Source organism: Narcine bancroftii, chromosome 9 (assembly GCF_036971445.1).
Source record: "Narcine bancroftii isolate sNarBan1 chromosome 9, sNarBan1.hap1, whole genome shotgun sequence".
In the NCBI taxonomy this organism is placed as follows: domain Eukaryota; kingdom Metazoa; phylum Chordata; class Chondrichthyes; order Torpediniformes; family Narcinidae; genus Narcine; species Narcine bancroftii.
Genome location: NC_091477.1, coordinates 70,759,104 through 70,784,310, shown reverse-complemented (window position 1 = coordinate 70,784,310; position 25,207 = coordinate 70,759,104). Strand labels below are relative to the sequence as shown.

Sequence of the window (25,207 nt, the reverse complement as noted above, 5' to 3'; positions counted from 1 at the left end):
AAGGGGAAACACCGATACCTTCAGTCGCGGAGTGGATTCTGCTAAAGGTCATCAAGAGAAAGTGGTCGGAGCCCAGGTGGACAGGACCCTACCGAGGGGTGGAGAGGACGTCCCACGCGGTTCGACTAGAGGGAAAAGGCGAGACGTGGTATCATTGGAGTCAGTGTGCAGCCACGGACCCACCAGCACGGACACTGGAACAGATTCGTACGGCGGCGACTGAGAACCTGTGAGCAACTACGGACTAAGAACTTTCTGAACGGGTCCCCTTTAAAGAACATATTGGACTCCGGGGACTGTTGATGGTAGAATCTATTGTTGTTTAAAAATCGATGACAATGGGCAAGCAGTAAAGGAGATTTCTTCAGGTATTCGCAAATTAGCTTACGTCCCGGTTCAGACCTGGCGACCCTTGGGCAGCGCATGGCTGGGAAATTTGTTCTCTGGAGACTGGGGATGGATACATACTATAGTGCTAGTTGCTGGATTTGTGGTTTTGGCGTTGATTCTGATCCCATGCATCCTTCCCTGCCTCCAGTGCCTCATTCAACGAGCGCTGTCACAGAGAGACATCCCCAGACCCCAAGGCATGTATTTGACCCTACTGCCCTCTCAAGAGTGTAATGATTACAAGGGATCAGAAATGCCAACCCTGGCATGTAACCCGGATTTCTCTATCTAATAAGTTAACTGGTGGTTGGTCTCATTTTCATGAGACCAAAAGGGGGACTGTTGGAATCTAGGGGTTAAAACATTATGAAATAAATGATTAATCAATAAGTTTATTTGTACTGCATGAGTCAGGGAAAGAGGAATGTGGCTAAGTGGCTGTCACAGCATGGAGCAAAGTTGGCTGAACAGAAATTGGCCGCTCCCAAGATACAGGGAGAGGATATGCATAAAACGATTTAGGAGGAATGCTCAACTGAAGGAGGTGGGAAGTAGCACAGGAGACACAGGCCAGATCAAAACAAAGAATGGCCCGCAAGAATCAAAGGGAATGGAAAACCAGTCTAGGAGGAAGATTAAGGCACGAGGAGGTGTTTAAGAGAACAGCAGAAATTGGCCAGACAGGGACCAAATGGTGATTAGAAATATCTGGGGATGAATTAATTTCAGATCTAAACAACAGGATAGTCTGGCCTGGAGGATTAACATGGGAAGGCTACACCCCAGAAATCTGCAAAACAGGAGATGACTTGTGATAACCCTTATGCAAAAAGATCTAGCAGGGAAAACAACTTTTGTTCTGTGTGATAAGATTGACCTATATAAACTGTGCCAACTGGACAATAGGGGTCAGTCTCGGGGAGTAGCTCACTGGCAGGTGACCTATGAACTAACAGACTGACCCAGAGCTCTGTTAAGTTTTATTCTTGTGCTGTGCTGTGCTGTGTGGTGTAATAAACTGACTGTTGAACCGAATACCTTCTCCTATCACTTCATTCAACGAACGCGCTGGACTCAGTTCACACATAGACTAAATTAAGAGTAAATAAATTAAAGCCAGAGTCCAACAGTATATAAAATTATGATAGATATGGACAGAGTAAATGCAAGCAGGCTTTTTCAACTGAAATTAAGTGAGGCAATAACTAGAGAACATGGGTTAAGGGTGAAATGGGAAATATTTAGTGGAAACATCACGCAGGGAGTGGTGGGAGTGTGGAAGAAGTGTGTTCTGTTATGAAGCTGTAATATGGAACACAGAAACTTGCACACAAGGATAGAAGGTGATAGAGAAGGCTGGAGTTCAGTAAAGTAGTGGAGAATTCTCACTGCCTCTGTGCAAGGCATAAGTGAGGCCTCATCTACTGTGAACAACTTTGTGCCGCCTCCCATTGAAGGAAGATGTTCTCACAGGAGGCGGTTCGGAAGGGTTTCGTTGAAATGATCCTGGAGACAGAATGATTGCCCCAGGAGAAAAAGTCAAAGTTTATGGTTCGCAACCTTTTTCTTTCCACTCACATTTTACTTTAAGTAATCCCTATGCCATCCTTGCTCTGTGATTAGTAAGGGATTGCTTAAGGGGATGTGAGTGGGAAGTGAAGATTGAGAACCACTGCTCTAGACCCAATTGTTAGTGAAATATTTTGCTTGAGAAAAATTGTCATTGGCCCATTTCCTTTGGAGTTCTGAAACCGTGCACATAATGAGTCAATTAGATACTATTAAAACAGTTGTTTTCAAACCTTTTTTTTTTCCACCCACATACCACTCTTACTAATCACAGAGCACCGATGACATAGGGATTACTTAAAGTGGTATCTGAGTGGGAAAAACAAGGTTGAGAGCCACTGAAGAATGAGAGGTAATCTCATCAATCTCATCAGTATACAGCAGATTCCTGGGGGGGTTCGAAGGGTAAATGTGGGGAAGAAGTTTCTCCTGAGTTGAGTCCAGAACCAGACAGAACAAGTCTGTTTAAGACTGAGATGAGGAAGAGTTTCTCACCAGGAATGTCTTCAAAACTTGTTAGAGGATGGACTCTTTAGTTAGATTAAAGGCTGAGCTAAATTTCTATTCAGTGGAGGGTGGGGCAAGAGGTATTGGGAAAGGGCAGGGAAGTGGAGGTGTCCCATCACCCTGCCTCTGTGGAATGGTTGGGTAGAAAGAAAAGACTGAATGGCCTCTCAGTTTAGCTGGCCACTAGCTAATCTGGGAGCTCCACGTGGAGTGCTCTGCCCAAGCTGATGGCAAATCCCTGCCTGCAGCCTGTTGAACTCTAACTGGTCCTGAGCAGACAGAGGGCAGGGTGCAGCTCACTGTCAGAGCATCTGATCCCATTGGTATCCGTGGGGTAAAAATAGGACAGCGAGAGGGAAAGCGACACACAGTTGGGTGTATACTGCAGTGGTAATTGATGAGTGGCACCCCTCCCACCCCAATGGATCCAACAGTCACCTGTCCAAAATCCCTTAGCGCAGCAGGTAGCACAAAGCTATGGCACACAGGAAATGAGGGTTCAAATCCAGCAGTGCCTGTGAGGAGTTTGTACGTTCTTCTCATTCCATCTGGGTGCTTCTGTTTCCTCCCACATTCCAAGATGTATGGGGTCAGTGGATTTATTGGTCACATGCACGTGGGCCATTAGGGCCTGTTACTGTGCTGCATCTCTGAATTAATAATAAAATGATATCTTCAGAATCTAATGGGCAGCAAATACCTTCACCTACAGTAGATAATGACAATAATGTTAAAGGTCTACTCCTGGATTTGGCTTTTTAATACAAGTTGAAACTTCCACTGAAATTAGGAAACAACCAGGGGAGCAGAACTGCCGGATCTCACAGGAGCACCATTCTGAGCACCTCAGGGGGCCACTCTGAGCACCTCAGGGGGTGGCTCCAGGCACCTCAGGGAGTGGTTCCAGGGACCTCAGGGGGCTGCTCCAGGGACCTCAGGGGGCTGTTCTGAGTACCTCAGGGGGCTGCTCCGAGCACCTCAGAGGGCCCTCAGGGGGCCATTCCAAACACCTCAGGGGGCTGCTCCAGGCACCTCCTTGTCACCACTGCCCCCCTGTAAACAAGACAGTTCTGTCACACAGATCAAGTTGAACCTATCTCCCTCGAAGAGTCCCTCAGTAACATCTCCCCCACCCTCTCTTCCTCTGCATGTTAATCCAGGTTCCACACATTCTTGCACCTTCTGACTGTTCATTTAAAATCATTGAAAGATGAATTTATTAGAAAACCAAGTTGCTGCTGGTTCTTTGTTACTGCATCTTGTTCATCCATTACTGAGCTATTGGGTTTGACCAGGGACTAGTTTCATAGCAACTCCAGTCCTTCAAGGAGTCATATCACAGAAAGAGGCCTTTCAGCCCACCTATAGATGCTGACCCATTTCATCAACCCTATCCCCAATTCTATCCCTCGCCAGCATGCAAGGGAGACAGTTTTCGGAGGCTGATTATCCCACTGGCACACGCATTTTTTTGGAGGTGGGAGGAGACTGGAGGACCTGCGGGGGGGAGGGGGTGAATTCTCTTGGTGACAGGGAGAACGTGCAAACTCCATATCAGCAGCACCGGCGGTGAGGGTCTCTACCGCTGTGTGACAGCAGCTCTACCAACTGCACCATGGTGGCATGGCAGTCACCAGCGCTTGCCTTTCCAGTTCCTTAGCTGCATGAGGAACATCGCCACGGGCCCCCATCTACCAAGCCACCTCTTCCAGAGTTGGGGAGGGGGCAGACGAAGACACAGAGGCTGGGGAAGAGCCAAGTGCCCCATCTGTACCAGCTGTCAGGAACAATGGTCCATTTCAAACATTCTCGAACTTGGTTCCTCAACTCCTAACAATCCTTAGCAACAAAAATCATCAGTTTTACAACTGGCTCTCCAGTGTCAACAGATTTTGAATGAATCATTGCAGATATGCACTTCCTTTTTGTGTGAATAATTCCTTCGTGGTGTCCCGGCTCCATATTAAAGTTTATACTTCAAGTTCAAGACTCTTCCAACAAAGGAAATACTTCCTTCCTCACTGCCCCAAATCTTTAAAGATTTCATCTAAATTAGACCACCACTTTGTCATAAACAAGAGAATGCTGAATTTAACTCATTCAGACCCCACCATTTCCAGCTTTTGTGCTACTCTGAACCTATTCAGGATTACTAATGCCTTCTGCTAGAATGCAACACAGATTCAAAATGAGCTCCAAGATGTTGGCAGGCTTGATGTGGAGAGAACGTTTCCTCTTATGGGAGACAATTCACTGTTTACAAATGAGGGGTTGACCATTTCAGACCAGTTTTATTCCTCTCACAGGATTGTGCGCTCTTGCTCAAAGGGCGGTGAGGGAGATATGGTCTTTTTATGGAGGAAAAAAATGTGATTGTGAGATAGAGATTCTCCGTCTTTCCATCGCTGCACTTAGCTCCATACAAGGTCGGAAGGAGGATGGGCTGCTGGAGTACATGCCAGCTTCCATCCGCCTGATGGGGGTGGGGGGGGGTACACTTCAAGGTGGAGTGTAGTGACTCCACCTCCTGCATAAGAGAAATGCTGCTGGAAGCAGTTGCAAAGGGGCGGGCTGATGATGTCACGATTATGCCATCAGCCTGTGACCCAAGCACCAGTTTTAAAGCGCTCAGTGCATTTAGATGCAGGGCGATAGCAATCGTGATTTGTCCTGAAAGGATTCATATGAGTGATGGCTAAAGATTTTTGTTCTTTTGGGTGGGAGGGAAAGGCTATATTTTTCACTTGCCGGCGCACATGTTTAATGTCACAGTGACAGGTGGCGCTACTGTACCACTCGCTTTGGAACTCGGCTCCCGACTCTGCTCTCCGTAAAGGCAACGTGGGATCTGCATTATAGGCCATCCCCATAAAAGGTAAATTCACCCTTTTTTCCCCCTTGAGCCGGCTTTAAGGCAGGGTGGCACCATAAAAAAGGCTTTATAGATTCTTGATTTAAAAAAAGGAGGCAAACGATTGGCCAGGATAGATGAGATTGCTGAGTAAAGGTTGAAATCAGATCAGTTGTCATCTTATTGGAATAGTTACAGGAGTAGGGCGAAAGGGTGGAAGGACATACTCCTGTTCTTCAGCTAAGCGTTTCAAAAGCTAAAGATGGGGAACCTTCAGGTGATGGTGTCCCCAATCGCAGGAGGCAAATCCACAGACACTCAGTGACTCTCTTTTGCTTCACTTTCTCTGACTGTAAGAGGCGCTTCAGGCAATTTCTGCTGATGGCGAATCTGTCCGCCTTACAACAGGCAAAAGCAATTTTGTGTAATGTGACATTGTTTTATTACAATGACAATAAATTGAATCTTTAATCTCTGGACACCCTTGCTCTTCTTGGTGGTGAAGGGCATCGGTTTGGGAGAAGCTGTCAACGTTTTGCGGACAGAGCTCACTGCAGCCACTGTGCACAGATGGCTGAGGGGCTGAAGGTACAGGGTACTGGGTGGGGAGACGCTCCAGACGCTGCTTTGTCCCTGGTGGATTGGAGCTTCCCGAGAGTCGTTGGAACTCCGGGCAAACAGAGAGTGTCCCATCCCACTGCACTCCCGACCTGTCGGGGGTGGGAAGGTCGTGGAATGTCAGGAGGTCAGGATCCCCAGCCTCTGGATGGATTTGTGCAGCTGGTCGAGTTGAGCTTATAGTCAATGGCCAACCTCCCACCTCCAGGACGTTGATGCTAGGGGACTCAGTGGATGTCAGACGTCAGTCATTGAAATGATCATTGTGGGCACTTGTTTGAGGTGAACGCTACTTCCCACATCAGCCCAGACCCTGATGATGATACGTGCAAACATCACCTGCTTCACTGACTGGGGATTGCAAGTGGAACTGAGCACTGTGGTATCGTCAGCAAACCTACCCCACTCCTGAGCTTGCAATGGAAGGAAGTTCATTGATGGAGCAGCTGAAGGTGGCTGAACCCAGGATACTATTCTAGGAAACTCCTTCAGGGATACGCTAAGCCCTGGCAGCCATCGCCCTCTGGCCTGTGGGCCTTTTGACGGCCACTGCTTTCGCTTCAACCAATCTATGTAATGAGGCAGCCTCAACTGCTTCCTTGGGCAGAAAATTCCATAGGGCAGCACGGTTGGCGCAACGCTGTTACAGCGCCAATGATCAGGGTGTGGGTTCGAATCCCGCACTGTCTGTAAGGAGTTTGTACGTTCTCCCCGTGTCTCCGTGGGTTTTCTCCGAAGGCTCCAGTTTCCTCCCATCATTCAAAACGTACTAGGGTTGTAGGTCAATTGGACAGCACAGGCCCGTGGGCCGAAAGGGCCTGATACTGGGTTGTATGCCTAAATTTAAATAAACCAAATCCCTTAGTTCTGGTCTCACTTACCAATGGACACAATGTTCCAGCATCTATCTTATCCATTGCCTTCATAAAACATTATATGTTTTTACCATCATAAAAGGACATTCAGCCCCTTTAAATCTGCTACACTGTTCAATATGATCATGGTTGCTCTTCCCAGGTCGTGTCCCCCCCCCCCCTCCCCCCCACCCCTTCTTTCTCTCTCTTTCTCTCTGGCTTAAACTGATTCCAGGAAGCTGTCCATTGAGAAAGACACTTCCTACCTGGGACTGCCACAGGCAGAAATCACTGCGGGATGCCATTTCCCAGGAGGGCTGAATAATGCTGGGAGATCAGGGCAGTCTGGACCTCAGAACATTCAGCACATCACAACCCGCACCCTAGTGTCCCCACCTCTGCTTCACCCAAGCTCGAGAGTAAACACAGCCCATTCCCCCCCCAAACTGGTCATATCTCCCCACCCTCAGCCCCGACACCAATCCCCCTCCCCTGTTCACCCTCCACTCCCCCTACATCCTATTCTCACAGATACAGTGTACAGCAAAGTAGGCCATACCCTCCCCTCAAATCTCTCTCCCACCACCCATCTCTCCTCATCCCCTACCCCCTCCCTCTCTCCTCACATCTCTCTCACTTCCATTGCACCCTCCTCCCAAAGACAATCACTCCACACCACCATCACACCCTCCCGCTCCCAAATCTCTCTCCCACCACTCGTCTCTCCTCAGCCCCCACCCCCTCCCTCTCCCCTTGAATCTCTCTCACTCCAAATGTCCCCTCTCCCCTCAATGACTATCGGTCATTTCCACTTCCTCCCCTTAAATCTCACGCCACATCGTCCCTTCCTCCCTCTCCCCACACCACTCCCTTTCCCCCGCATCTGCCCCCTCTACCCCCCTGTCCCCACCTCACCTCTCTCCAGCCCACCTGATCCACTCCTCTCAAACCCTAACCCTTTGCCCCCTCTCCTCCTCCTCCTTCCCCAAACCCTCTCACCCTCCCACCAGCTGTGACTCCACCATCTGTCCCTTCCTGTTGCCCCTGCCTCTCAGCACCTGCACCTTCCCCCGGTTCTCAATGTTGCTCGGGCAAGAGCCTGTTCCACCAGAAGAGCCTCCCCTGCTGCATTGAATTACCGCATATATTCATGTATTCGTCAATACTGTGTAAAAATCACCCCTACCCTTCTTCTGGTCCAAAAAGTGTTTATGTATGACCCATGTAAGAGTCGACCACCCCTATTTTTGACCCTGACCACCCATCCATCCAAGGCCCCTACGCCCAGACTCCCGCCCATCCGAGCTCTCAACACCCCGACAGCAAATCCTTGCCCTGGCTGACTGCCCATTGAGCTCCTGACCATAGATCCTTGGCCTGGCTGCCCATCCGTCCAAGCCCTCGATGCCTCAAATGCCTGCCCATCCAAGCCCGGCGCCTTAGTCGTTCACCCATCCAAGCCCCTGACGCCTCAGTTATCCGCCCATCCAAGGCTCCGACGTCCCAGTCGCCCACCCATCCAAGCCCCCGATGCCCCAATATCCCACCCATCCAAGCCCCTGACACCCCAATATCCCATTCATCCAAGTCCCTGACATCCCAGTCACCTGCCCATTCAAGGTACTGATGCCCACCCATCCAAGTCCCCAACGCCTGCCCATCAAATCCCCCAATGCCTGCCGATCCAAACCAACGACGGCACAAATTCCTGCCCATCCAAGCCCCCCGATGCCACAAATGCCTGCCTATGCAAGCCTCCAATGCCCCGTATGTCAGCCCATCCAAGTCCCTGATGCCCACCCATCGAAGTCCAATGGCCTAGACATCCGCCCATCCAAGCCCCCGACACCCCAGATGTCCACCCATTCAAGCCCCCAACATCCCAGTCGTCCACTCATCCAAGCCCCCGATGCCCACCCATCCAAGCCCCCGATTCCTGCCCATCCAAGACCCCAACACCCATCCATCCAAGCCTGATGCCCTAGACATCTGCCCATCCAAGCCCCCAGTCCCAATCGCCCGCCCATCCAAGCCCCCAAAGTCCCAATTGCCCACCCATCCAAGCCCCCGATGCCCACCCATCCAAGCACAGACATCCCAGTCACCCACCCATCCAAGCACCCGACGTCCCAGACACCTGCCCATCCAAGCCCCCGACATCCCAGTCACCCACTCATCCAAGTCCCCGATGCTGCCCATCCAAGCCCACGATGTTCCAGACGCCCGCCCATCCAAGCCCCTGACATCCCAATCGCTCACCCATCCAAGCCATTGATGCTCGCCCATCCAAGCCCACAATGTCCCAGACACCCGCCCATCCAAACCCCCCGACACCTGCCCATCCAAACCCCCCACGTCCCAATGACCCACCCATCCAAGCCCCCAACATCCCAGACACCTGCCCATCCAAGCCCCCGACGTCCCAGTCACCCACCCATCCAAGCCCACAACATCCCAGACGCCCACCCATCCAAACTCCTGACCATGGATCCTCCCCCGACCACCCACCTGAGTTCCTGACATCCCAGCCATCCATCCATCAAAGCCCCCGATGCCCCGGTCATGCTTCCCTCTGAGCTCCCGACCGAGGATCCTTGCCCCGGCCATGCTTGACCCATATAATAGTCAAACCACCCACCCCACTTTTCTGTCCCGAGAAAATGGTCCAGAAAATTTGATGATTGCATGGGTATATACGGGAATTCATTCAGCAACAAAGCCAGGACACTTAAAGCTGCATTAGCCCCACCGAATCCCTGACCCTTGACCTCCGCCCCCCCCCCCCCCCAAACAGGAAGGAGGCCTCCTGAGTTCAGTTCCAAATTCTGCAATTCCAGCAGTGAGGGCCGGGCGCGAAGCAGAGAGTGAGAATGAGAGAGAGTCTGGAAATGCTCGGCCTGTCCTCCACCCAATCCTGGGACAGGGTGCCCTGAGCTGATCCCAGCACCTACCCTGGTCTCCTGCTGACTGCCTGAGCCCACAGCTCCAGCTGCCCACTGTGCCGGCCATAGCGACGGCAGTAGAGCTGAGAAGAAGTCAGCTCACGAAGCCTCACTGCTGCCATGGACTCTCCCCAACCACCAGCGGCCAGAACAGCTGAGGTCAGAGCCCGGGATCAATATCCCAGCTCCCCCCACCCCTCCCTGTGATTGGCCAGGACACTCGGCAACTGCTCTTCTGCATTCTGAAGGCGGACATCGCCAGCTTGTCTCCAGCTTCCTTCCTGACAGGAACCTGCACACTTCCCGAGGTCAGGCAAGAGGAGGGGCTGCCCGAAGCCGGTATTGTCCAGTTAGAGCTCTGCTGCTCCAATCTGTTCCCATTCCCATTCCCGGAAACCCCCAAGACGTGTCGAATTCACTGCGGACAAACAGTCCAGCCCTTACTGGAGATTCAACTGTGCCAGGCGATACACACCACAGTACAGCCAGGATGCAGCCCATATCCCCCACTCACACCACGTCACACCCACACACTCACACCACATCACACTCAAGCCACATCTCACCCACACCATGTCACACCCACACACTCACACATCACACTCGCCACGTCACACCCACATTCCACACCCACACATCACACCCACATCACGTCACACCCACACTCCACAGTGACACACTCACACCATGTAACAACCAGATCCCACACCGACACACTCATATGATAGACCCATGCACTCACACCATGTCACACCCACACACATCACACCCACATCCCACATCCTCACATCACATCATACCCACATCCCACACCCACACACTACATCACACCCATGTCCCACACCCACACACTCACACATCACACCCACATCCAACACACTCACAGCACATCACACCCACATCCCACACCTACATTCCACATACATGGAATCCCCATGTCCAACAGGTTTGCTCTCTGGAAAGAGCACACACTCCGACCCAGGCCAGCCTCCCCTCTGCTCCTCCCCCACCAGGGGTGGCCCCTGACAAATCTATCATGTTACCACTCCAACCAACTTACCAGTGCAAGTGGGTTCTCCCAAACACCCCCCCCCCCCCCACCATCTACTCCCCAACCAACAGGAGATTATTACCCTTCAAGCTGCTCCTCTTCCAGCCTATGCAGATCAGCGCTGTGGGACCCTATGGCACGAATACACATGCAGCACCACCACACCAGATTGTGGCACCTGCATCACGGCTCCAGTACACACAGCTGAGGGTCTTCCACTTACACCGATCCCGCTTGTCGTCATCTACAGGAGCTGCTCGTGTAGACTCTTTAATCGAAATGTTTTGGTAATAACGTCATTCTTCCACTCCCCTCACCACTGAACCACCTCATTTCCAATAATCCTTGCTGAGGTGGATGTTTCGGGAACTGGTTTCTTTATCCCCTCCATACAATTCCACACACAAACGGCCCTGACTCTCCCAGTGAGTCTACAAAGGGAGCATGCCTTGGCAATGTGGTGCACCGAGTTCAGTCAGCACTGGTCCAAGCAATCAGCGGGAACGTGAGCAGGAACGGCATCCTGGCATGAGACGGCCGACACTCCACACCTCAGCAATAGGGTGTTCCTACGAGAATCACCGGTATGCCCTGAAGCACCAGACGAATAGCCTTCATGGTGGAAACATTGGCCAAAGAAAGGCCTGTGGGACTTTGGATTAAGGGAAAGTTGGATGACCTTGCAGTACCTGTTCACTGATGAAGGTGGTATTGGTTCTACTGTCGGCGAGACGCGCTGCAAGTTGACAAGACCACGTATGAGAGTCATTGACTGAAAAAAACAAAGGGATAGGGGGCCAGTTCCCACAGCACAACCCTCCATGGGGAGAGCAATGACCCTTTCTGTCTGGGGGGGTGTTGGTAGGCTGCTTTCATTTTCTCCATCAGCACCTTCACCTGTCTGTTATGTCTGTCCGTTTATTCACCAGGCACGTGCACTGTAACCTTCTGGAGAAATATATTCATCTTTTGTTACTGACCCATGACTGGATCATCCGATCCAGCTCCAACAGTGTCCTCAAGTTTGCAGATGACACAACAGTCATTGGCCTCATCAGCAACAATGATGAGTCGCACTACAGAGAAGACGTGGAAAATCTTGTGAAATGGTGCAAGAGTTTCAATGTGGACAAGGCGAAGGAGATGATCGCGGACTTCAGGAGGACCAGGAATGATCACCCTCCACTACTCCCAACAACTTTGTAGTGGAGAGAGTGGAAAGCACCAAGTTCCTTGGAGTTCACCTATAAGGACACACAGCATCTCCTCACTTGTCAGGAAGGCGCAACAGCAACTGCACTTCCTGACAAGACTGAAGCAGATAAGGCTACCGTCCATCATTATGTCAACCCTTGATAGGAAATCTATCGAGTGTCCTGTCCGGATGCATCACATTGTGGTACAGGAGCATAAGAATGGCAAAAAGTCATTCCCTCCCTCCCTCCATCGACGTGATCTACCGGGATAGTTGTCTGATGAGGGCGTGCTGCATCGCTGAGGACCCCTTCCACTCTGCACACAGCATCTTTCAGCTGCTCCCATTGGGAAAGAGATACAGGAGGATCAGAGACAGCACCACCAGGTTCTTCCTACGGGCAGTGAGGCTGCTGAATGACTGAAGAATGATCATACAAACCTTCCGAAATTCTGCTATTTATTTAACAATATTTATTTATATTTATATATGAATACTTGTCCTACACATGTATTGTTTGTCTATATGTGCGTTATGACTGGTTGTATGACTGCGTTTCGTCAGGTTGTACTGTGCAATCAGATGACAATAAATTTGAACTTGAATGCAACACACTCACACCATGGCACACTCACACCACAGGGCTCTCACAACCCACACCATCACACTCACACCACAGGGCTCTCACAACCCACACCATCACACTCACACCACAGGGCTCTCACAACCCACACCATCACACTCACACCACAGGGCTCTCACAACCCACACCATCACACTCACACCACAGGGCTCTCACAACCCACACCATCACACTCACACCACAGGGCTCTCACAACCCACACCATCACACTCACACCACAGGGCTCTCACAACCCACACCGTCACACTCACACCACAGGGCTCTCACAACCCACACCGTCACACTCACACCACAGGGCTCTCACAACCCACACCGTCACACTCACACCACAGGGCTCTCACAACCCACACCGTCACACTCACACCACAGGGCTCTCACAACCCACACCGTCACACTCACACCACAGGGCTCTCACAACCCACACCATCACACTCACACCACAGGGCTCTCACAACCCACACCATCACACTCACACCACAGGGCTCTCACAACCCACACCATCACACTCACACCACAGGGCTCTCACAACCCACACCGTCACACTCACACCACAGGGCTCTCACAACCCACACCGTCACACTCACACCACAGGGCTCTCACAACCCACACCGTCACACTCACACCACAGGGCTCTCACAACCCACACCATCACACTCACACCACAGGGCTCTCACAACCCACACCGTCACACTCACACCACAGTACATTTGACCCACAGAACACCCACACCCTACACTGGGACACACACCCACAGAAGACTCATACCCATGCACACCCACACTCCACTTTGACATACACACTATAGCACACTGACACACTCATGCCCCAGCACACTCACAAAACACACCGACGCTCTCAGCATGGCACAACCACACTCCACATAGCATAATACACACACACACAAGACACTCACACCACGACACACTGACACACCCATTGCACAGTACAAAACATACCAACACCCCATACTGACACACTCACACCACACTGGCAAACACACACCACAGCACACCCACTCCACATTGACATACTCATACCACTTCACTCTCACACTTCACACAGTCACCCTCACACCAGGGCATACCAACACCCCACACAGACACGCACCACAGCAAACTCACACCATGACACACCTTCAACCCAGATTGACATGCTCAAACCACACACACTCACGCCCATGGCACACACACTCTATACTGACATATTCACACCCATGCCACACCAACACCACACAGTGCAACACTCACACCATGGCACACCCAGACTGAAACACTCACATGCACAACTCACTCACTCATATGACACACCCATACCTCACAGTGACACTTACACTACGACACACTCATACCACAGCACATCCACGTAGACATCCTCACACCCATGACACACTCACACCCTAAGCCGACACACTAACACCCACAGCAGGCCCTCAAGAGGCGCTTTCAAATTGCAGCACCTGGCTAGCCCTCCTAGGACCCGGGTGAGATTACTGGGTAGTCCATGCCTCTCGCTCCTTTCAAACAGCAGCCTAACTTACCTGTTAAATCACAAACCCCACGATTTAAGGGGATCTTGCCCCTGCGATGATGTAGTGAGTGATGCATCACAGTCACAGCAGTCCCACAGTTCCCTGTGTTCTTTCTGTTCCCCTTCTGTTTAAAGTTCCTTTCCTGTTTAAAGTTCTCCTAAACGCTTCCCCCCCCATCATTCACCCCCACTCCTAGTAGTCATTCACTCCCCACACACAAGAAACCTGCTGTTGCTGCGATCGGAGAGGGGGTGGTGGGGCTGCGATGTGTGGTTCCAGTGACTTGGGGGAATTATGGGTAAGGAAGACGGCCATTCCTCCTGTATTGAGCCGTCGCTACGAACTGGAGCAGCACTTTACAGCAGCAACCCCCTCCCCCCGTTCCTGCATTGAGCCAGCCAAGGGTTTCCCAGAGATGCTCGTACGCAGAGTAACTGGGGGAGCCATTTCCCCTTTCAAATCGCTGGAGCAGGATGCCCAGGTATGTTTTACTGGGTTCCCTGAGGTAGTTCTGGGTAGGTGGATTTTGAACACGCTTGCCCGGTTCAGCCCTTTCAAATAGCCGTGTACCTGGGTCTTCAACCAAGTAAATTCCCCGGTTAACTCCATTTTACAAGGCAATTTGAAAGGGTCTAGATGTATACCCATCAACTCTGACACAGTCACACCCATAACATGCTTTCAAATTGTCTTGTAAAATGAGGTTAACCAGGCTTGCTCAGTTAGCACCCCACTAACAAAGCAGCTTGAAAGAGTCCGACCCGATCAGCGTCGTCCAAAGTCAACCGGGTCCCTGCCCTACCTCGGAGGTAGTCAAGGAAACCAGTTAAACTTACGCAGGACGCGTCACTATCTCGGAAGATCTTTCCTGGAACCAACACACCAATGGCATCATGAAGAAAGCCTCTACTTCCTCAGGAGTTTGCAGAGGAGCTAGTGGAGTTGTCAAGTGAACCGGTACGGACTTGAAGGACCGACATGGCCTGGTTCCGTGCTGTAAACGGTTATATGGTTATATCGACCGGCGGCCTGAACAGCAAAATGGCCGTCCTGGTTTCTCCCGTGTTAAGCGCTGGCGTCACAGGGAAACCCTAGCTGAAGTGTCTGCAGTGATCGGGGAGAGGGGTCGCTGCCAGGGCCCGGGTTGGAAAAGTGGGGAGGGTGAGGGGATTGGTTTGAGAGGTCGCTGCCATGGGGGGGGGGGGTGGTTGAGAGGTCGCTGCTATGGGAGGGGGAGGTTGAGAGGTCGCTGCCATGGGGGGAGAGGTCAATGTCGCGGGAGAGAGAGGGGTCGGCTGCCGTGGGTTGGGGAGAAGCGCGATTGACAGTGGGAGGGAAGACTGACAGGTGGTGGGGGATGGGGGAGACTATTTTGCGTGATGTGTCACTTACTGTGTCATCGTGGGGACATGATCCCCCTTAACTTGCTGGGTTGGCGATTTACTGGGGCTATCATTCCCCCCCCCCCAGCTTAAAAGGTGCTGGAGGCACCTTTGCCTCACTAATCGCACCTGGGTCCCAGGAGGGCTACCCGGGTGCTGCAGCTTAAAAGCACCAAGTGATACACACCCACAATACACTCACACCCATGACAATCACAACCCACATCAAAACACACACCCACAACAAGCATGCATCCAGAATGACACATTCACACCCAACACACTCACAATATACTCACAGCGACCACACATCAACACACTCCCATCCCACAGTGCAGTGACTCACTCACATTCAGCCAACATTGACACACCCACCACACCCTGACACTCATGACCAACCGTATCCTAGCAAACCTGCAACCAAACCACTGATACAACCACTACACACCACTGTCACTCACACCTATCCAACAAAGAAAGTAATCTCACACACACACTGTAACACACTTTCACCCAATAGTGTCACACGCAAACCCACACACCAACTCCCACCAGACACTGACATTCTTAGCAAACACACACACACCACTAGAATTTACCTCTGAGAATTATGAGGTGTTGCATTTTGGGAAGTTAAATCAGGGCAGGACTTACACAGTAAATGTAGGGCCCTGGACCGCATTGTGGAACAGTGAGACCAAAGAAAACAGGGTCAGAGGTCTCTGCAAGTGGCAACACAGAGAGAAAGGGTGGTAAGGAAGGTTTTTGGCATGCTTGCCTTCATTGGTCAGGGTACAGAGTGCAGAAGACATCATGTTACCGTGTATCAGACCACAAATGGAGTATTGTGCATAGTTCTGATCACCCAGCTCCAGGAAAGGTAGGTCTGAGCTGGAAAGGGTCCAGAAGATGCCGAGATTGAACTGATGTTGGATATGCTCAAACTTTGTCCCTGGAGCATCAGAGTCGGATGCAAATAAGGTAAATGGTCGTAGCCTTTCCCCCCAGAGTCTAAAAATATAGGGCACAGCTTTACGATGAGAGGGGAAAGATTTAAAGGGACTTGAGGGGCAGCTTCTTCACACAGAGGGTGGTGGGTACATGGACTAAACTGCCAGAGGAGTTGGGTACCAGGTAGAGGTGGGTTCCATTACAACATTGCAGAGGGACATGGATAGGAAATGTTCAGAGGGATGTGGGCCAAACACGGACAAATGGGACTAGTTCAGGAAGGGAACCTGGTTGGAATGGATGAGCTGCCTGCTACTGAGGTGCAAAAACCTATGACACACTCACACCCACCTCAGCACTGGTGTGCGTGCACACCCCAGCACTGATAGGGTCACACCACCCTATATTGAGACACAGTCTCACTCCATCACTGACTGCCATCAGCCTCTGTTCTATCTCATGGCTGATCTTCCAGTTCAGTGCCATTTCCCTGCCCTATCCTCATGTCCCCAATCCCTTCCTGTCTAGACCTCTTGCTTTGAACGCGTTCAGTGACTGAGCGCCGACAGCTCTCCAGGGTAGAGAATTCCAAAGATTCACCATTTCCTCCCCAACTCAACAATAAGTGTCTGCCCCGTTACTCTGAGAACATGTCCCCTCAGCTTGAACATAAACATTTCCCAATCCCACCTTCTAAAAAACAAACACTGCATTCTTGTTTTGCACAAAGCAAGTGACCTCCTGGTTTGCACTGCCTCCTTGCCCAGTCACTCAGTTTGTTCCTCCTGAAGCCTCTCAACATGGCCTCCCTGCTCACAACTACAAACCAGCAGAATTACATTAATCTCCTCAGCAAGTTGTCGACAAGCCCGGGTCTTCACAGGAGCTGATTAGTCACAGTCTGTCAGCATGAGGGGGATCTATTTTATTCCCGGAATCATCCAACGGAGTAACTGGCCCTTCAGCCCAAACTGACCAAAATGTCCCACCTGGCTGTGACTGGTCCATATCTCTATCCATGTAGCCATCCAATTTATTTTTAAACAATGCCTCAACCACCTACTCCAGCAGCTTGTTCCATACACTCCTCCTCTATGCACTTCCCCGGTTCCTATTAAATGTCTCCCCCTCACCTTTAACCTATGTCCTCTGGTTACCAATGACCCTTCTTTGAGCAAAAGACTCACTGCATTCACCCTATTTATTCCTCGTGACTTTGCACACCTCTGTGAGATCACCCCGCATCCTCCTGCGCTCCAAGGAATAGAGCCCCAGCCTGCTCAACCTATGAGTCCTGGCCACATCCTCGTGAACGGTATGTAATTGGCATTTGCCCTTTATTGGATGAGTAGTTGAGAGAGGTAATTTGTCGAGAGAAGCGGAGAGAACAGTAGTCAATGCTGCGTAGGCACCTCGAGTTAGTAGTTCCCCCATTTCAATCTCCTCCTTTTCTTCAATCTTGGTGCCACATTCACCCTGTCCCACCCACTGGAACAATTCCAGAGTCCACACATCTCTGCAGGCGGATGGCGAGAGCACTCAACATCACGACAGCCACTTTCCACAAGACTGTTAAGTCTCTGTTGCTCTCCTGTCCCCTTTCCCCTCTCCATCCCCCTTTCCCCTCTCCATCCCTCTTACCCCTCTCCATCCCCTTTCCCCTCTCAATCCTCCTTACCCCTCTCCTGCCCCCTTACATTCACTCTCTCCTCTTAAACGTTCTCCACAATACCCACATTCCCTCTCCACTCTCCTTCCACCGCACTCTATATATTCCCCCCCCCCCCCGCTCTTCTCATTCTCCACTCTCCCTCCCATTTCCCCCCTCTACTTCCCTGACACTCTCTCTCCCCTCTGGTCTCACCTTCTCTCCACTCCCTTTCTCCTCTCTCTCGCCTTTCTGCCCCTCCACACCCCTCACCTCACAGCTCCCATTAACGGAGGGCACCTGCCACTCACCTCCCCGTCATGGTCCTCGGTGCGAAGCTCCTCTTCTCTACTCCCTCCCTGGAAATGCTGAGACCAAATATGCAAGGAGTTTTTCGATCCAAAAAAGGAGCGCTCAGCAGCCGAGCTTCTGGCCACCTCCTGGGGAGGGAGGGGGCTGCCTTAACGACTGGAATTTCGGAAACAGCACAGATGCCGGAGCCACAGAGCAAGGGCGCTGTAAACCCCCCCCCCCCCCCCCCCCCCGGCGGCTGGTGACCTCTCCCAGGACCTACGCCATTGGAAGCACGAAGTCTTCCACGGACACTCCCTTCGGCCGGGCGGTGCTCCGCTGTCCCAGGGCGCAGGGATTCTGCTTGGTCAGCCAGGCTCTGCACAGCTTGTCCTGGCAAGAGGTCCATCGGCCAGGGCGGTCAGAAGACAACGCTGCCCCGCCGCACGACTGGTCGGAGCCCATTCCAAACATCTCACCAAGGAAGAAGAAAGGGTAGTGATGGCTGCCTGCTCTCCCACTTCGGCAGCACTTGCGCCTCCTGGGCTTGTCCCAACGTCCCGAGCAGATTTCCAAAGTAGTGAGATGGGCATTCGGCCCTTCACGTATATTCTACTTGCTAGTTTGCTGGTTTGTATTTAAGCAGCAGGGAATTTGGCTCTTTTGTATCTAATTGAATACAAACCATCGATTCCCTGTACCAACCCCTATTTCTTAATATCCCCCAAAATCTATATTTGCATGGTTAAAAAAAACCTATGGGATTCTGGGCCTCATTAATAGGGGGATTGTGTATAAGAGAAGTGATGTGGCAGCTTTATAAGTCTCTGGAGTATTGTGTCCAGTTCTGGTCGCCTCGTTATAGGAATGGTGTGGAGGCTATGGAAAGGGTACAGAAGAGATTTACCAGGATCTTGCCTGGATTGGAGAGCACGTCTTATGAGACAAGGTTGGCAAAGCTGGGACTTTTCTTTGGAACATAGAAGGATTAGAGGGGACTTAATAGAGGTCTACAAGATTGAGAGGTGTAGATAGGTTGGACAGCCAATACCTGTTCCCTAGGGTGGGAATAACAACCACTAGAGGATATGTATTAGATTAATGGAGGGATGTATAGGGGAGACATAGAGTTGTTGAGGCCTGGACTGCCTTGCCAGGAGTGGTGGTAGAGGCTGAAACATTAAGGGCTTTAAAAGACTATTAGATAGGCACATGGATAGAGGATTATAGGGTAGGGAGGGTTTAGCACTTTTATATGGTTCAGCACAACATGGAGGGTCAAAGGGCTTGTACAGTGCTGTAATGTTTTAATGTTGGTAAGGCCATATGAATTATTGTATGAAATTCTGGTTAACCAATACAGGAAGGACATGAAGACTTTGGAAAGGGTACAGAAGAGATTTATCAGGACACTGTCTGTGGGGAGAGGTGGGTCAAACCAGGGTTGTTTTCCTTTGGAGCATCAGAAGCTGAGGGGAAGCCTGATAGATGCTTATAAAATTATGAGAGGCATTGATAAAGCGGACAGTCAGAACCTATCTTCTGGTCAAAAATGCCACATACTAGTGGGCATGTACAAGGTAGGGGCAGATTTTCTTTTTGTAGAGTGGAAGGTACCTGGAACTGGCTGTTTGGGGCAGTGGCGGAAGCAAATACATTTATGCTTAAGAGATTTCTGAATATGCCTGAAACAGAGGATTACTTATCATGTACAAGCAGCCAAGTTTTAGTTTAAATTGAGGGTCAAGTTCAGCAGACATACAAAGGACTTGTTCCTGTCCTACATTCGAATTTCATTTGAAATGTATTCAGTCAGTGCCCTGCAGTAGACTATTTTAGATTGAGAGAAGAAATGTCTCATTTCAGAACTGAATGGTTCATCATTCAGAGAATCCAGTTTCCAGGAATTCACCCAAAAGGCAAATATCAGCTCTGCATCTGCCTCAGACAGCAGGTTACAGAGAAAACATCTTGTATTTTCCCAAACTTGGTAGAAAACTGCCTGCTTAAGCTCTTCCCCATCTCAGGAAGTGATCGGGCCAACCTTCACTCCACTCCCTGGAAAGGGAGTCCAGCCGTGTACACACAGTCCTGCAGGAGATGCATTGTAAATCTTAAACCCTAGTACAAGGGGTAACATATTGCACTGTCCTAAATTCTTGCAGAACCTGAATCTTAAATATCATTCATGTACAAGGTCACTCAGGTCCCCCAAACCTTCAATCACACCATTTAAATAAAACTTATTCTTCCAGAGGATGACTTCACATTTTCCTCCATTATAACTGCCATGCCCGGTCTCTGAACCCCGTCTTGCTTCCTCACAACCCACAATATTCCCCACCTTTGTATAATCTACAACTTGGGTATGGTACACCTGGTCCCTTCATCCAAATCACAGCCACACCACACGATCCCGATCTGAATTCCAACTCTTTTCTGTGAATTCATTGCACTTCAGACCTCATTACCAAACATTTGTTTCCATATCCTTTGATAAATTTTATCTGGCACAAGCTTTTCCAATTTGAGACTTGAGACTTGACTATCATCCCAATTGGGTGTGAGAAGGTTTCACTCCAGCGTTAAGGGGTATTTGTTTACTCTGACTGATCAGGCCGAGGGTGAGGGTGAGCTTTAATGTGTGGGATCATTAAGAGACTCGCTTCACAAAAAAAAACTTTAATTAACAATCAGATTCTGCGCAGAGCAGAATGTTTGAACATTTGGGATCAGATCAGGTAAATTAACTCATGGAGATGCCACACAAAGATTTCTGCTGACATGATTTGGGAAAATGCAGATGATAAGTGCTATTTTAAGTTCAGATAGATGACCTGCTCATGTGGGAAGAACAGAATATTTTTGTGTTAAAGTACAACTGTTGAATTAATGGAGAACAACTGTCCCACTGAAATAAAGTACCTTAACGATTCAACTAGTATCTTTTCAATTAATTTCATGGTCTACCTCCGTCAACTATCAAAACGCACAAGCTAAATTAGTATCTACATTAAGTCTACGACCTGGATCATGTTATCATTCAGGAATAAGAATGAGGGGAGTCTCGCTGAGACCAAGAAAATCTTGTAACAATGATCCAAGTTCCAAACACAGGATCCTCCAAAAATTCCATTATCCCTGTGCCTCATTTAAGTATGAAACACCATGGGACTTACAGAAATAATGAGCAAGTGAAGGGAGAGCTAATTTAACTGGTGAGATGATATTTTGGAGGTGAAGGGTGATAAGAAATGGTATACAAAGGAATTCATTAATAAACTGGCAACTTAATGGAGAAGGAGCTTGTTGCAGGTATCCTTGTGATCTGGGCTTCGGGAAACAAATCGATTTAAATTTGGCTGTGCATCTCCATCCCTGCTGCTGTACCTTCCATGAGTCTGGTGATATAAAAAAACAAACACCCAGGTGTACTTTTACATGGCTCAAACCTGGGAGCTGCCTTTACATTGTCAGGATGTTGGTGACTACTGACTTTCATTTGCCAATCAACTGCATCTTACAGCATCATTAGGCATGTACATACAACAATACTGCCCACACAGGTCTGCTTGACAAACACTGGTCTCTCTCTCTCTCTCCAGATGAGTGCATCCCCATCTGGAGCTCACCTCTCCTTGACACTGCACTGCCCAGACCTTGATGAGCAATGTCTCATAGTCATGACCTGTTTTGGATTACATGCAGCTATGAGTATGTGGATCTCCACTCTTCCCACCTGATCAACTTGGCTACACTAGTAGCCTTGCCACCAATTGTGTTCAAACCCCTCTCCACTATTTACAATGACTTTTGGGTGCAGTACTGAGGGGGTACAGTAGGAGGAGCCACATTTGGTTATTTGGGTAGGTACAATACATACTTCTTGAATGGCAGGCAGCTCTGATGACTCCTACAGAATTCCTCATTCAAAAACAGTCATGAATTACTTGAATGCTGCAAAGGCCAGACAGCTGAAGCTGTCTAATTTCTGCCTTGAAATCAGCACCCGATCCCATTGCTCAATTCAACTATGCCCCTAAATGCTGGGCAAAAGATTGAAACCAGAGTTGCTTCAGATTACGACCATCGAGAGAGGTTAACAGATGTGATGCGCATAAAACAAATAGCGGCAAAATCAAAATAAAAACAGACCAGACCTGTTATCTTTCTGTTAAATTTTGCACAAATTATATTGTGTAGTCATACAAAATGACACTCGAGACAAACTGTACACTAAGTCAGAGCTGTGTTGCTTTGACACATACATAGTGTGTGTGGCAGTGCTCCAGAGCTCACAACACTAAAACTGCTGGAGGTGAACAACAAACACTGCTGCCAGCTGTACAAAAATGAAAAACGGAAAGGCTGCTGCTTGTCCAAGGACCTCTCTCTTGCATGGGCTGTATGCACAGGATTCAGTTGACAGACTATACATGCCCCAGGACATCTTGAGTAAAACCCTTTCTCTCAGTGCCACTGCTTGTTCATCTCCCTCTGGTGCCTCTGGAAGGCCCTCGACGCGAGGGTGGAACCGAGCTCTTGCCGCTCCTTCCCCAGCTGGATCCACCTCTGGCTCCACCCCGGGGGGGTGGTCCTCCTGGGCCACTGAACCCATCATCTCGGTGGAAGCCGTCGTGCCGGTCTCCCTCATGCGAGTTGGAGCGGCCAGATTTGGGCATGCGCGCTGATGAGGCAGGCCCACCACGGCCTGGAAAACACAAACACAGATTATTGATGTTCCCAGTCCCAGTTTATAATTAGTATTTTGTAACACCTCAGGCAGGCCAACTTCCTTGGTTAAACAAAATCTGCTGCAAGAACTCAGCAGGTCGAGCAGCATCAGTGGGAGAGAAAAGAATGGTCAGCATTTTGGGCCAATATCTGATAAAGGACTCCAGCTTGTCCCGTCAACAATTCCTTTTCTCCTGCTGATGCTGCTCGACCTGCTGAGTTCCTCCAGCGGATTGCATTTGGCTTCAGATTCCAGCATCTGCAGTCTCTTGTGTGTGTAGTCCTGGGTTGATCCTGTGTGGAGTTTGCACGTTCTCCTCAGGTGGGATGGGAATGGGAAGGGAAGGGTGAGAACCACTGCTCTAGACCCAATTGTCACTGAAATATTTTGCTTGAGAAAAATGGTCATTGGCCCATTTCCTTTGGAGTTCTGAAACCATGCATATAACGAGTCAATGAGGTACGATTATAACAGTAGTTCTCAACTTTTCTCCCCCCCACTCACATACCTTACTAATCCCAGAGAACCTATGGCATAGGGATTACTTAAAGTGGTATGTGAGTGGAAAGAAGAAATTTGAAAACCACTGGTTTAGAGTGATCTGGACTAGCTCAGAATGTCAACTTGGTCTGCATGGGCAAGTTGGACTAAAGGGCCTGTTTCACGCTTTTGATTTGATTGCCATGTGATTGTGCAGTCTCGGCCTGGTTAACACATCCTGTAACCCCCTGGGGACACCATCCTTGTACAGGCAACCATCCAAATTCGCCTTATCAGGCAGTCGTTTATTATTTTGCAGTAAAACGCCATCAATCTAGCACCTTGGCGAGGTTAGATGAGCAGATTTTCCTGTCCATTGGAGGTTCCAAATACTTAAACATGCTGATTACATTTTTATTGAAGTCACACAGCAGCATAAATAAATTTTGCCATGAACTAGGAGTTTAACGCGAGAGGGAAATATTCAAGTACTCAGGATCCTTGCCCCGGTCTGGCTGCAAACCACGTCCTTGGTGTTCCAGGCCCCAACCCTGGTCCAGCCACAAGCCACACCCTTGGTTTACTGTACCTCAAACTCAGCTCCTAAACACACATCCCCGGTGCGCTGGACCCCAGTCCACTGCTGAGCCAGTCAAACCATCAAGATTTCCAAACAATCAGATGCCAAGTTATCAGTTTTACTGTAGGTATATTATTTCATAAATCCTGGTGTTCTGCATCCCAACACAGCTCCTGCTGCACCCCAGAACTGTGCTCTTATTTTAGAGGAGAGACGTTAAATTAAAAACCACAACAGAAAAAGAAAATTAATGTTTTGTGTCAGGATAATTCAAACTTCAGGATGCTAAGTGGGCTTTTCAAAAGTTCTCAAATGGTCTACTAAGGGAGTGGTAGAAAACATTCCAATGGGTTTGCACGGGATATATGTTGCAACCGGAATAGTTGGCCCTGACACCAACACCTGACAGCTTTTGTCTGTAGATGCTGGAAGGGTTTCCCCTGTACAAACCTTGGTCTCTGACAGGTTCGTGGATATCTCCGCGGTCCCCTCTGCCACCCCAGCCATCTCGATGACCTCCTGGAGACAATGGCCTTTTCTCAGGCTTACGGCCACCTTCAAAGCGTGGGAATTCTTCATGGCCGGGTAGGGGGAGGAGGCCCCCTCGCCCACCTGCAGAACAGTTCAGTACATTAGACAATGAAAACAATCCAACCTCCGTCAAGCAGCAGGAGCCCAAGGCTCAGCATTGCTCATGCCTTGCTATCATGGGGTTCAGGGCGGTAGAGGAGCTGACATAATGGATGAAGGAAGGGAACTGTTTCCTCAGGGGTGAGAGTCCAGGAGGGGAGACATGGCATAATATCTGGGTAGACCATTCAAGTGGTCACAGAAGGAACTTCTTCATGAATGGCTGTAGAAACCCCAAACCACCTCTCTTTAAACAGCTGATGAGACTGTAGTTTGAGTTTATAATTACCATCAGTTATAATTTTTCAAAACTGACTGATGATAATTATAACTCACAAAACCTGAAGTGACATGGCTAAATC

General features: G+C 49.8%; 2 protein-coding genes across 4 annotated transcripts in view; both read right to left on the bottom strand.

Moving 5' to 3' along the window:
* Positions 1-18,926, bottom strand: part of LOC138742259 (LIM and senescent cell antigen-like-containing domain protein 2) — a 131,416-nt gene extending 112,490 nt beyond the window's left edge. Inside the window, exon 1 of one of the 3 annotated variants that reach the window (XM_069896392.1) lies at positions 18,704-18,926. In XM_069896392.1, coding sequence (XP_069752493.1) covers positions 18,704-18,894 — 191 coding nt within the window. In that variant the 5' untranslated portion in view covers positions 18,895-18,926. Of the gene's footprint in view, positions 1-9,740; positions 9,886-18,440; positions 18,618-18,703 lie in introns of those variants that run through there. The other 2 variants (XM_069896394.1, XM_069896393.1) reach the window with 2 other exon arrangements.
* A 2,160-nt stretch (positions 18,927-21,086) lies between these two features.
* The window catches only part of wdr33 (WD repeat domain 33), a 127,147-nt gene continuing 123,026 nt past the window's right edge, over positions 21,087-25,207 (bottom strand). The window contains exons 20-21 of the mRNA XM_069896389.1: positions 24,666-24,827; positions 21,087-23,131 (exon numbers count right to left, since the gene is read on the bottom strand). Of these exons, the coding sequence (XP_069752490.1) occupies positions 22,908-23,131; positions 24,666-24,827 (386 nt within the window). The 3' untranslated portion in view covers positions 21,087-22,907. The remainder of the gene's footprint in view (positions 23,132-24,665; positions 24,828-25,207) is intronic.